The sequence below is a fragment of the Lagenorhynchus albirostris genome, chromosome 5 (assembly GCF_949774975.1).
Source record: "Lagenorhynchus albirostris chromosome 5, mLagAlb1.1, whole genome shotgun sequence".
Classification (NCBI taxonomy): domain Eukaryota; kingdom Metazoa; phylum Chordata; class Mammalia; order Artiodactyla; family Delphinidae; genus Lagenorhynchus; species Lagenorhynchus albirostris.
This window is the reverse complement of record NC_083099.1, coordinates 65,859,519-65,873,279: the sequence shown is the minus strand read 5'-3', so window position 1 is coordinate 65,873,279 and position 13,761 is coordinate 65,859,519. Positions and strand designations below refer to the sequence as shown.

Sequence of the window (13,761 nt, the reverse complement as noted above, 5' to 3'; positions counted from 1 at the left end):
GATTTTTCCCTTGCTGAAGCTCAGAGATTACTAAGGGATCAACAGGTATGTGTTCCTGAAAGTATCTGCTACCTAGGGTTGGGGGTCAAGTGATACAGTCCTCAGTTACCTGAGGTTCACCTGAGGTTCGTTCTACCTACAGAATCCACAGAGTCCTCACATATAAGAAGAAGAATTTGTCTTCCACTAAATCAACATTTTTCAGCAACTACTCTATGCTTCACATTCTTATGGTCTCTGAGGAAAATATAAATATGACAGAAACAATATTTCTGCTCTCAGTGAAACTCTAGGCTCATAGATGAGACATACAGACTCTCAAGGAACAGAAATGTGAAGTGATCTAGAATGGTCTCTACTAGAGGCACAAAAGACACAGCCTTGGGCACAGGAAGGGACCATAGTAATTCTAAATGAGAAGCTCTTGATTTAAAGTAAGCTGTATGATGTTAACAGTCAGAGATGGGTCCAAGGTATTCCAGGTGGAGGGAGCAGCATGTACATAAGAGTGGATGCGGGAAACTGCAGAGTGTGTACAGGGAAGAACAGGTGGTGGTGGGGAATGGGAAGGTGGAGAGGTTAGGAGTGACACAGAGCGAGACTGAACAGGACAGTTAGGGTCTGAGGAAACATGACCGCCAGGCTGATGTGTTTGCATTTGAACTAGCTGGCACTGGGGAGTCATTGAGAGCTTCTGAGCTGGAAGTGATGGGATAGAGACCAGAGAGGAGACTACTGCAGGAGACAGGCCTGCGCTGTCATCACTCACCCACCCATGGAAGAAGTTCACCCCTGGGCTTCATTCAGTGACCCCTTCACCCTTCATTGTCTAAAGCGATCACTTTAGGCCAGGCTTTGTGGAAGTTGGTGAAAGCCAATTTGGCGGGAAAGTCTGGCTTCTCTACCATCAGCAACTCCAGGGGCATGAGCTGACACTCTTCCAGCTGAAATCCAGCTCAGCAGAAGCCCTTAGAGAATTGCAAGCTCTCATTCTCATGCTCCAGGGTGGTAGGGTTGCTCTAGAAGGAAAGGTCCTTAGGGTATCATCACCTAAGCACCCTTGCCCTTGGGCAAGGTGCTCCCTATAGCCTGCCCCCAGCGCCAGGAGCACATCCAATAAATCTGCCTCTTCTCCAAGGGATCTCCCAACTTTACTTAGGTCAAAACTGTCCTTTAGGCGACTATAAGCAAGAAGACAATTCAGCATATATATTCACACTAAAGTGTTAATAACTTTCAAGTTTTAATGTGCTACGTCTCCAAGAAAATGTAGAGAAGAGACTATTTTCTAATAGTCTAATAGTCATAGACTAATTCTAAGAGTTGAATTTCAGCACCAGTCTGCTGCAATTCTGTGAGAGATCTTCCTGGATCTTCAGATCATACCCTACAGTGTCCTCAGAGGAAGGGCAGTCTGACTAGTTGGGTCAGAGCATCATTGAGGACACTTTAGCTTCCAGAAGTTGGCTCATTGAATATCACCCCAGGCGCTGGCTGACGGCCTCCCTCTGGGCAGCAACAACAAAAACAGAACTTTATCTTTTCATCATGTTTTATGGATAACCAAGCACTTTCACTTACACTTACACTGTCTGACCTGGTTCTTAAATCATATTATAGCAAAAGCAAGGATTATCAGGCCCATCTTAAGCAAGAGAAAACTGAGGACTTAAGTCTAGGGCCTCAGACATCCAGGCCAGAGCTTTTTATACTATACCATGTTGCTTTTCCCCACTGCCTATAATTCTCACTTTATTCTGGCTTGGAAGTAAAATGGTTTTTCACTTACAAAATGTCCAAGAGAAGTTTTTGTCAGAAATCCACTTCCTGCTCTCTCAGAAATTTGTGGAACTTGAAAGCATTTTAGGGAATGTCTAGATCACTTGTTACCAATTGTTCTTCTCATTTCCTTAACTTGAGATCCAAGCAAACCATTAGCATGTCTTGTCAACTGTACTTCAAAATAAACTTCAAACCTAACCAGTCCTCAGCTCCTTCATAGCTGTCACTCTTGCCCAAATACCATCTTCTCTTGCCTGAACTAGTCTGGGGAATAAGGTCCCCCAAACAAGCACAAACCACCTTCCCATCCATGGAAACAGGTCTTGGGAGTTGGCTACAGTAGTCTCGGGTTGGAGGTATGAGATGCCTTTATGCCAAGCCAGCCAGCTTGGGTATTTAAGGGAGAATGTGTCCCTTCCATCCTGGCTCTTCTTTGCTCTTAAATGGTTCTTAGACTCCTAAGTTATCTTCCTGACTCTGCTGCTCTCTTACAGTTAACTCTCCACTTTAGCAGAAGGCATTGATTTAAAACAATCAAATCAGGTCAATCCCTTGCTCAAAATCCTCCAGTGGTCTTCTTACCATGGTCTTCAAGGCTCTACGTGATCTGGCCCCTGTCTGCCTTGCTGGTCTCATCTCCCAGCCCTCTCTGATCCACCCGCTCTGTTCGAGTTCCCTTGCCTTGTTTCTGATGTTTGAATGTACCAAGCATGCTTCTACCTCAGGGCCTTTGAACAGATTGTCTTTCCACCTGACAAGGAAATATCTTTATTCAGATATTTGCATGTCTAGCTCCCTCACCTCATTCAGGTCTCTGCTCAAATGGTTCCTCCTCAGGAGGGTTTTCTCCTAGTCATCATGCTTTATACCTTGTGTTAATTCTTAGCAACTTGAACATAATTAATTAATTGATGTGTTTATTGTTTGTCTTTCTCACTAGGACTTTGTCTATCTAGTTCACTACTATATTATGAACCTCTCAAGCAGTGCAGATTCTCAGTACTTATTTGTAGAAAGAATTTGAGTGAATCAATTTTACAGGTGGAGAGACTGAGGTCCAGGTGGGAGGGCAGGTCAGCACCAGAAGCAAGATGCAAGAGCAAATTTTCCTTCTAATAGGCCTGCGAAATACCCATTGCATCCGGCTTCCTCCCTCATATTACATAAAAGCCAGGTTCTTTTCCAATATAAAGTTCTCAATTTGAGAAACAGCATTTTAACATCACAGTGTGCTCTACTTTGCCCCTTTGTCTTCTCAAAGTCAAGCTTGTTGATGATCAGGGCTGGAAAGAACCACAAAGTTTGCCTATCAAGCCTTTTATTTTGCAGATGAAGAAACTAAGGCCCAGAGAGGAAGCCCCCAGCTGGACTGTGGCAGAACCAGAACTAGAACCCATGTCTCTGGACTCCAAATACAGTTACTTTCTGCTTCCCTGCACTGCTTAATATCGAACACCTGATAACTCATAGATTTTATTGTCTCTTACTAAAATGAGTTTTTGCTCCTCATATTGGCAGGTAGTCACCCCCAAATGTACATTTCACAGGGAGGTGGGAAATCATATCCCGGTTGGAGAGCAGCACATGAAAGGGGCCTAGATGCCCCCTCGAGGCCCTTGCGTCCTGGCTGTAGACTGCTCAGCCAGGAGGTGTCTCCGGCATCCCTGAGTCAGGGGAGGAGGAAAGTTGCTAAACTGATCAGTAGCCTCCCTCAACCTTGCCACTTCCTGCCTGCGTGGCCTTGTGCAAGGCAGAGGCAGCTGTGCTCTCAGGGACTCAATTTCCTCCTCTGTGAGATGGGGCTAGCACACCCTGTCGTACTGGATGATAAAATACTTTGTGAACCACAGAAGGCTGCACAAGGATGGGGTCTATCATTCTTAGTGACCAAGGTCTGGGAAATAGGGTCCCCAGTACAACCACAGACAGCGCCCCCCTGCCCCCCTCCAGCCTTTGGGACTTGGAAGCAAGACCCTGGGGGTCGGCTGCAAAGCTCAGGTTGGGGAAGTTTCAAGTGTCTTTGTGCTAAATCAAACTTTATGCAAAACTTGGCCATGGGGAGGGGGCTTAAGGAAGAATTTGTGTCCCCTTTTGTTCTTCTTTCTTTCTTAAGTGGCTCCTAGACTCCTAGCAATTTGAGGATTATAAAACTAAACAGAACAAAAAGCCCAGAAGTCATCTCATCCACAGCTTCAGCACTTCAGCAAAGGTACGAGGGAAGCCACCCAGACTTACTATTCCCAGGTAGGTACTTAAACAGCTAAAGATCATGAGTATTTTTTTTAAATACCAAATCATTCCATTTACATAAAGTTCAGAAACAGTCACAACTAACTTATCATGAGAGACATCAGAAGAGTACTTGCCTCTTGAGGAGAAATGGACTGAAACGGGGCACTCAGAAACTTTGAAGGTGATGAAATATTCTATATCTTCATTCGCACGTTGGCTTCATAGGTTTATAGGGGTGTCAAGTCTCACTGAACTGTACACTTAAGACCTTTGCATTTTACTGTATATAAATTAGACTGAAATAGACTGACTGAACTGAAATGTTTTCCTTGTAAGTTCTGATATTGCATTGTATGTTGCATTTTCTTTGTTCCTGAAAAATATGGAACGCTTCAAGACTTTCTGTGTCATCCTTGCTCAGGGGCCATGCTAATCTTCTCTGTGTCGTTCCAATTTTAGTATATGTGCTGCTGAAGCGAGCACCATGAATATTTTTTATGAGAAATAGCTGAGAAGGAAAGAGGGAGTAATGGAAGGAGGGGCTTAAGAGAGGAAGAGACTAAAGGGAGAGACTGGGATAGATATTGGGTAGACAGAATGGGAAGGGAGGGAGATGTGCAAAGAAGGCAGAAGGAAGCCAGATAGAACCAGACCAAAGTCAGAAAATGACTGGGGAGAGGGAAGTACAACAGAGAGGATTGAGGATAGGGAGTGGGGAAAGAAAGTAAATAGGGGATTGAATAAGGAAGATTTGGAGAGAGAAATTCAGAGAGAGGTTTGGGAAAGAAGAAAGAGGAAAAATGAGGATAAAGATGTGGAAGGAGAGGAGCAGGCACCTGGGGAGAGAAGTAGAATAGAGCAAGACGGAGGGGCTACTATTTGTTCTTTGGCTCGCTCCTGTTTTAGGAAAATTCTTCTCTACTCAATGGGGCTGCCAAGGGCAAGCCTTGAGTGGAAGAGATGTGAGATCATTTGAGGGTGCCTTGGGACAGTTGGGTTGACATAACTAGACTCTGAACCCGCAGCTAGAGGCCTAGGAGGGTTCCAGGATATATAGAGAAAATAACATGCATTGTGTTCTGCAGTCTGAGATCCATTGCTCTCCCAGACTATTCCAACACATGTGAGTGACTTTTTAATGCCTTACTTGTTCTAAGCCTTGTCTGGACTCACCAAGCCCCGGAAGCTTTAACACTCCTTGCTGTGCCTTCTCTTATTGCTCTAGCTTACAGACACAAAAAGAAAAGGTGACAATTATTCAAGCCATTCAGGACACCTCCCAACCCCTCCTGCCTCTCAACACTGTGGTCTTGGTCTAAGTATTGAGAATACATATGTGATGCCTGGCTGGTGACAGGATTAGTCAAGTTCTCTGCTTCACTTGGTTTCTGAAGATACAGGAATTTTTTTCAGCTCTTATGAACTTGAAGCTTATAAAATGCCAGCCCTTGAAGAGCCTGCAGGGATCATCTGGTCCGTGCCAGGACGTTAGCTGGCCATTCCTTGATAAGGAATTATTCTGGGGGAAAAAAAAGCAAAGGAAAAGCTACCAGAGCTCTGATCAGGACAGCAAACATCTAACTAGACCACAACCAGAATTCCACAACAGCATGTCTCAAACTTCCTTTTTATTTGTGTGGGGAGTAGGGGAGCACTCTTGACGCTTTCTTCACACAGAGGCTTACAATAATGGTCACTTACATTCAAGGGATTCCTGAACTTCTGTATGTCCACACTGGGAGTCCCTGACCTAAAATGGCTACAACTAGCCAGGAATCCATCAGAAAACTCAGAGTTGAGTGAAAAGAATCCTAGTTTGGAATGTGGAGATCTGGTCCTTGCTCCAACTGTGTACTATGTGAGCCAGAGAATTTCACTGCCCATTTCTAGGCTCAGTGACTCAAACTCTGAAGTTTAGTAGATGTTTTCTGAGATTTCTTTCTAGTTCCAAGTTTCTAGCACCAAGATGAAGTCAATCTGACTTTTTTTTCCTTTAGCATTTTTTGTCACAGTCGAATGGCAAGCAGACTACAAGTGTCTCTGCCGCTGAGAAAGAGGGATGGAGGGTGAGTTGAAGGTACTCTTCCATTATAAGGAAAAGTGGAGTTCTTTTAGGGCCCCATTACATCTTAATCTACAAGACTCTTTACAGAGTTAATGGAGAAAGGTGACTTGGTCTTTCTAAAATCCACACTCCATTTTCAAATCTGTTCTTAGAGGAATGCTTATGACATTCACTGTCACAAAGAATACTTGTAACCATCTCCACTTGTCACACTCATATACTTTTGCAGTTGGTTCTCCTAAAATGTTTGAGCATGATGATGGATAGAATTGTCTGGGTACATTTATGTGTATGCGGCTGAGTGTGATAGTGCATTTGCTTCTCCAGGGGCTGAGTGTTTGAGTGTGTGTAATTAAGTGTGCACATGTGTGAGTGAAATTATAGAATGTGTATGTGTGTAGCACTGAGTGACTATAAAAAGATTGTGTAGATGGTGTGACGTGTGGGATCGTGTGTGCTTGTGCCTGTGCAGGATTTAATTTTTTTAAATAAGCCACTTTTGATTGTGTACCCTCCTCTCACTTCTGTGATTGATTTCACGAGGGTAATGGTGCGTAAAAGCGCTGGTGAGATCTGGGGGCGCCTCCTAGTCTGACGTCAGAGAGAGAGTTTAAAAAGGGGGAGACGGAGGAGAGCATACAAGCCGCTTTAGGAGTCGCGAGGTTCAGAGCCGTTGCTGCTGCCTGCGATCAGCTCCTAGAGTTTGACCAACCGCACTCTAGCTCGGCTTCTCCGGCGCCGCCGAGATGCTGTCCTGCCGTCTCCAGTGCGCGCTGGCCGCGCTCTCCATAGTTCTGGCTCTGGGCGGTGTCACCGGCGCGCCCTCAGATCCCCGACTCCGTCAGTTTCTGCAGAAATCCCTGGCTGCTGCCGCTGGGAAGCAGGTAAGGAGACTCCCTCGACGTCTTCTTTCCCCTCTCCAGAACCTCTCAACCTTCCCTAGCCTTGCCTCTGATCCCTTGGGTGAATTTAAGAGGTGCTCTCAAAGAGTGCCGGTGCTTTTCTGGGTCCTTTAGCTACCAAAGCTCACAGGAAAACTTTCAAAGTCCAGAATCCCTTATTACCTCTTTGTTTCCCCTGATCAGCGCAGTAGGTCACTGTTCAGGTGAGTTCTTTAGCATTCAAGAAAATTCCAAGACCTTGGTAACTGAGCTCGAAGGGATGATGGCATCGATCCCCGGTGCTGACCGCGGGATGTGCTGACCCAGGTGCTGAAAGCACGGACCTCCGAAGCTGCTACTGTCCTAAGCACCACCTCCCTCCCATGCAGCGGGGTTGGGGGCTCACTGGCACTTTACAGCCAGAACACAATATGTTTACGATTGTGAAAGGTCTCGTTCTCCACAGCTGACTTAGTAAAAATGGTAAGAACAATTCTAGTCTGTAGCTCATGATATGGAAATTGAGTTAAACAAACTGTTGGCTCCTGTTGAAAAACTAACGATCTATTTCTTTCTATGTGTGTATTTTAAACCTACAGAAGCAGAAAACTTGCAGAAACATTTGAGTTTTTAAAGCTTCTTTGTGTACTTGGTGATTATAACAACAGCCCTTGTTTTTATATCCTTAACCAATTTTAAGTGTGAAAAAAAATTGCACAGCTGTGAACATTGGGGTTTGGGTGTGGTTAAATCTGTTTTTCAAGCCGGCTTTTCCATGTCTTCTTCTCCACCGTCCTCATTCTTATCCTCTCTCTCTCTCTCTCTCTTTCGCTCTTCCTTCCACCCCGTGCAGGAATTGGCCAAGTACTTCTTGGCAGAGCTGCTCTCTGAACCCAACCAGACAGAGAACGATGCCCTGGAGCCTGAAGATCTGTCCCAGGCTGCTGAACAGGATGAAATGAGGCTGGAGCTGCAGAGATCCGCTAACTCGAACCCGGCCATGGCACCCCGAGAACGCAAAGCTGGCTGCAAGAATTTCTTCTGGAAGACTTTCACATCCTGTTAACTCTATTGATTATTGTTGTCCGTATAAGACCTCTGATTCCTCTCCTCCAAACCCCGTCTCTCCTCCCTAATACCCCCAGTCCTCAGTAAGACCCTTGCATTAGGAGTTGAAGACTGTAAATACAAAATAAAATTATGGTGAAATTATGAAAAAAGGATTTTGGTTTCTTATTGAGTTCAACCTTTGTGTTCAATGCTATATGATTAACTTCATTTGTGATTTCAGCCAAGTTCTTTGAGATAGGCACTCCAAATCTCACAGACATACTGTTTAAAATTCCCTGTGGTAATAAAAGTTATGTGTTAAATGGTAACCCAGATAGTTTGGGTTATTATAAACATAAATAATCTCAATTAACTCTATGAATTCTAGTTTTAATCCAGCAGTAGTTATTGGAAGGGGCTGCCACAAACATCAATTACATTTTAAATACACTTAAAATTATATGTTGAAATGAGTATTAGTATTAATGGGTAGGCAGGCTGAAATGTCCAACTAACCACCAGGCTGATATGTAAAATAAATGATATATAAAAAATAGAAGGGAAAAATCACTTAGAAGTTGGAGGAAAGAAGCTGGCTTAAATAGCTAAAATAAAGTTCTGAGCTTTTAAGATGTGTTTATAGTTTGTGAACATTTATCTAGAGAAGAACATTGCTTTAATATCTTCTTTGACAATCCTCTCTGTAATTGAACAAGGTTAAATGACTGCTTCTGTTTTAAAAGTAAGCTCCTGGGCTTCCCTGGTGGCGCAGTGGTTGAGAGTCCACCTGCCGATGCAGGGGACATGGGTTTGTGCCCCGGTCCAGGAGGATCCCGCATGCCGTGGAGCGGCTGGGCCCGTGAGCCATGGCCGATGAGCCTGCACGTCCGGAGCCTGTGCTCCGCAACGGGAGAGACCACAACAGCGAGAGGCCCATGAACGGCAAAAAAAAAAAAAAAAAAAAAAAAAGTAAGCTCCTAAATTTTTTTCCTCAGGGGGAAATACCAACTTAATTATAAGATTCCAACATGAGAGCTATGGGTTGCAAGAAACATGTGTGTTGGGTCACCTCAGTGAATGCAACACTATTGAAGGTATCAGAGTACAATATCATAATTGCAGAATAACAGAAGGAGATATCTCAAGACTTCTTTTGATTTTATCAAAGTGAGAGTCAAATAAAAATGCAAACAATAATAAAATTGTACCTGCTGGCTATTATTATTAGTACTGTAATAACATACTAAGTGGTACTGCTCAAGACAGAGATAAAAACATTGCTAATTTAATTCACAGAGACCTTAAAAAGGTGTCCCTTTGGAGATGTGCATTTTAACTATCAACTGTATTTCTGAATAAGAAACCAAATATAAACACAGAAACTCAGTGTAAATCCCCATAGTATGAACTTTCTGATGGGAGCATATCAACATCTAAGAGGAATTTCTTATTTTACTGAAGATATTTATGTTAGATAATACACATTTTTAACATGAACGTGCTTAGTGGAAGTTAATTCCTGAACAGCTGATCAAACAAGAGAAAATCTAAGCCACTTTACTAATCTCTGTGAAAACAGAACATCCTTTGAGGTACTGGTACATCTTTTATTTACAAGGCATTTAGGAGGGAATTAATGTGTCCACTTAGGGGCTCTGTCTCTGTTAAAGGCCTTTTGTACTTCTGGTTACCCACCAACTCAATGGAGTAATAGAATCACATTATTATGATTAAAGCACAGGAGAGAACACAACTTAATAGTTTTCCGAGGAGTGCATAGATTGTATGAGTGCCAGGGGATTTAAGATTTTAGTATCATCTTTAGTTGTCAGTTCCCAACAGTAGTATGGTAATAATTGGCAAGAATTATATAGTCATGTGCCTATATACACACACACACACACACACACACACACACACACACACACACACACACACACATATATATTCTTCATTTAAAGATTAAGTTGAATGGAACATTTAATCACAGTTAGTTACATTTCAGCCTCATTTTTGCCACCTTCAAAGTAGAAGGCCGTACTGGCAAGGGTTCCCATATTCCTTCCAGATGTGACTGCAGTTTTGTACTTCACCATTGACAAAAGTGTTAAAGGAGGACTGATTTTGGTCATTTTAATTAAGATATGGAGCAGAGTTATTTAAAAGATATATATAGAAGGTTTCACTTTTTACTTCCCATTTAGTTCATTTGTGTTCCTCTTTTTGTTTTTATTTATTTATTTTTGAATTTTACTTTATTTTATTTTTTTATACAGCAGGTTCTTATTAGTTATCTATTTCATACATAGTAGTGTATATATGTCAATCCCAATCTCCCAATTCATCCCACCCCCTTCCCCCCTTGGTATCCATACATTTGTTCTCTACATCTGTGTCTCTGCTTTGCAAATAAGTTCATCTGTACCATTTTTCTAGATTCCGCATATAAGTGATATTATACGCTATTGGTTTCGCTATTTGTTTTTCTTAAGTTTGATTCACTGCAAGAGTCTAGTATTCTAGCCTGTTTACCACCTAGCCACAACGAACTTTTCAGATTATATTTTCCTTCCTCTTTAATACAACCACAGGCTTCAGTAGTCCTGAACTACCTGCTCTTTCTTTTAATGGGATCGCTTGGGCAAGGTACTCTTCTTTTCTGGGCCTTGGTTTCCCCATCTGAAAATAGGCATACTAATAAAGCCAATCCCTTAGAATTACAAGGATTCACCAAGACCATGTGTTTAGAGGTCTTAGTACATGGTAAACAGTTGGTAAGTTAGATGTTACAACTGGTGTTATTTTTTTTCTCACATGTGCTGTGCTTTCTAGACTCTCTTTCTTTGCTTTTGCTCTTTCTTGTCATTTCCACAGGTCCAAATCTAAGCCAGCCTTAGGATTTGTTTTATAAGCTTCTTGCTCCATAAAATTCTTGCTCTGAGCCCTCAGTTGGGATATCTCCCTTCTCTATTAATCTATATCTCTTCCAAGAGGTTTACTTATCACTTCTTGCCATTTATTCTAGTTGTATGAGTATACGTAAGAGGGTGAGTATTTGTGTATGAACTTCCAATGAATAAATATATGTCAGATTCACATATAAGGTGCAATCAGTACCTCAAGCAATGCACAGAGCAGGTTCTCAGTGTTCACTGAAGAATGAGTGAATGGTCCATGTGCTTGCAGTCTCAAGCGAAGCAAATCTCTATTACTAGGCAACAACATTTTTTTTTCTTAAGAATAGCACAGGAATATGGCAATAGTGGCTATTCTATGCGATGCTGGTGTGATACAAGAAAGACATAGCACATGGTTATAATTTTAATAACCATTGAAGCATGTGATTAGCAGACCCACTCATTTGGAAGCTGCAATCAATCCAGTTTTCTTTAACCATTTTACAAAGTTCCTCAGTGGGGCCTGTTTAACTGTCCACCAACTGTGGACTCACAGTTGTAGAGAATCAGATTCACTAACACTTTAACCACATTTGTTTATTTTAAGATCATACAGATTCACTCTTGGCCCAAATGCAAGACCAGTTTTTTGGCCTTGGCTCAAACTATTCTCAACATACAAACAATTCTGTTTTATGATGACACAAAATACACCTTTAATTATGAATATTAGACGTGAAAGAGGGCTCCGAGATCATCTCATCCTCACCACTCATTTTACTGGAAGCTGACATGTGGAGAGGTTACCTGCCCAAGATAGTCACTAAGTTGATGTAGAGTCTGGACAAAGCCCAAGTTCCCCCTCTTCTACCTCAGGGTTCTTTTGATGATCTTACTACACTGCCCCCTCAAGGAATCTGACCTTCTGGATAATGGGTGTGTTTCATTAGTCTGAAGTGAATGCCAATTTTTCCCCTGGAACTTCTTCACCTTCCACCAAACAACTGGTCTGCATCTGAGGGAGAATAAGACAGTTGATACAAAATAGCTTCCTGTGGTAATAGAAAAGACATTAGGAAGAAATGGTAGAGATACTGATGAAGAGGAAAAGAAATTCAAGGGAGAGAGTTTTTGACTAAATTAGACCAAGAAGCAAGGAATTAGTCTGCCCTGGAGTGGAGACGGAGGGGTTCCCTAGCAAGTGGATGGACTCACACCAAGGAGACAGGACTGTGCCTGTGGGGGTGGTCCTCAGAGAAGTCATGATCCACACCCACAGGCCCCGGGGGGAAACATGTCAACGACCACCTCTGCTTCTTCAGTAAGTGAGAATGAGTGCCTTAATTTCAGGTGTTCACTTTCTTATTATCTAGAATGTGCCTCAGTGTTGAGGACTTGCTGGACACTGGAAACAAAATTTGTATGGTAGGGTCTTTGCTTTCAGAGGACCCAGTCTAGGAAGTAAGACATATTCCTTTAAAATGAGCAAATGCTAAAATGGAGGTTTGTCTAGAGTGTTAGGGATAAAAAGAGGTGCCGGTAGCTCCCTTGCTTTTTTCTCTAAATTATTCTCCTTATTAGTTTTTAAATTATGGTTTGAAAGTGTAAGTGATTTTACCCTTGATGGGATGAATAAATTATAGGTATATAATGATATAATATACACTTTTACAACTTAGTCTAGGTTAGCTTGAAAAGTGTTTATATTCCTCTTTTGTATATGAAGAGGTTGAGAGTGAGAGAGACTAAGTAACTCACCCAAGATGTCACCAGCTGGTGAGTGGTGGAGCTGGAACCAGGTTGTCTGATTTCCAATCCAGTGCTCTTCCCACTGTATTTTAGGGGAAAAGGGTGAATTAAAGGGAAACTCAGGGCTTCCCTGGTGGCACAGTGATTGAGAGTCCGCCTGCCGATGCAGGGGACACGGGTTCGTGTCCCAGGCTGGGAAGATCCCACATGCCGCGGAGCGGCTGGGCCCGTGAGCCATGGCCGCTGAGCCTGCGCGTCCGGAGCCTGTTGCTCCGCAACGGGAGAGGCCACAGCAGTGAGAGGCCCACGTATCGCAAAAACAAACAAACAAACAAAACAAAGGGAAACAACTTGCTGGGCAAATTAAGAGCAGATCAGCTTCGGATCATCTTAATTCTGCTCTTCTATACATAATACCAAGGGGTATTACTACTCTTGCTGTCAGAGGAGAAATGTATTTAGGCTCTGGGATTGGGTTTTCATCCTGTTACTACATTAGGAGCATTATTTCCAAGGAACTCTTTTTAATGTCTTTCCACACGTTTCATATCATAGTTTTAGTTTTGCTAAAGGAATGAATAAACAAACAGACAAACAAATAAATAAAATTAATAACCTTTAAGCACATCTTTTCCCACTCAATCTCATACACACAGGTTTTAGTACAACCTGGGCTGTGGGCATTTTTCGCATGAAGTAGTTACAAATCTATCAGTCCGCATGTAGTCTACAGGTCATGACATCTGCCTCCCTTATGCCTGGGTAGTGGTCATATATTCCTGCCTCTGGCCTTGTAGGTATATTCTTTGAAAAGCTGCCCTGAGGCTGGGATTTGAAGACCTGAGAATTTTCACTGAAACTTACAAATGAGATGAACTTTTGCAAAGTAGGCTTTTATACCACTGAAGTTGATACACCCGTCAAGGTCTCAGATAAATATTCTAGGTCGTGTAAGTGGCCACCTCATTCCTATTAGCTTCACATGTCTCTGGAATATGGTCCATTAAGACGGTGAAATTGTTATCTAGAGATTAAACAGCTCATTAAAATAAATAATATTTCAAAGAAATTCAGGCTTTTAAAGTAGGGTTCAAATAGTTAAGAA

General features: G+C 42.5%; 1 protein-coding gene and 1 non-coding gene across 2 annotated transcripts; one reads left to right on the top strand and one right to left on the bottom strand.

Moving 5' to 3' along the window:
• Window positions 1–4,390: 4,390 nt before the first annotated feature.
• On the bottom strand, window positions 4,391–4,497 carry LOC132521440 (U6 spliceosomal RNA). Its single transcript, XR_009540887.1, has one exon. It is a non-coding gene; the product is annotated as a U6 spliceosomal RNA (small nuclear RNA).
• Window positions 4,498–6,778: 2,281 nt separating this feature from the next.
• On the top strand, window positions 6,779–8,159 carry SST (somatostatin). The gene is made up of 2 exons (XM_060149269.1): window positions 6,779–6,963; window positions 7,814–8,159. The coding sequence occupies exons 1-2, from the start codon at window positions 6,826–6,828 to the stop codon at window positions 8,024–8,026; spliced, it is 351 nt and encodes a 116-aa protein (XP_060005252.1). The 5' UTR covers window positions 6,779–6,825; the 3' UTR covers window positions 8,027–8,159.
• Window positions 8,160–13,761: the final 5,602 nt, after the last annotated feature.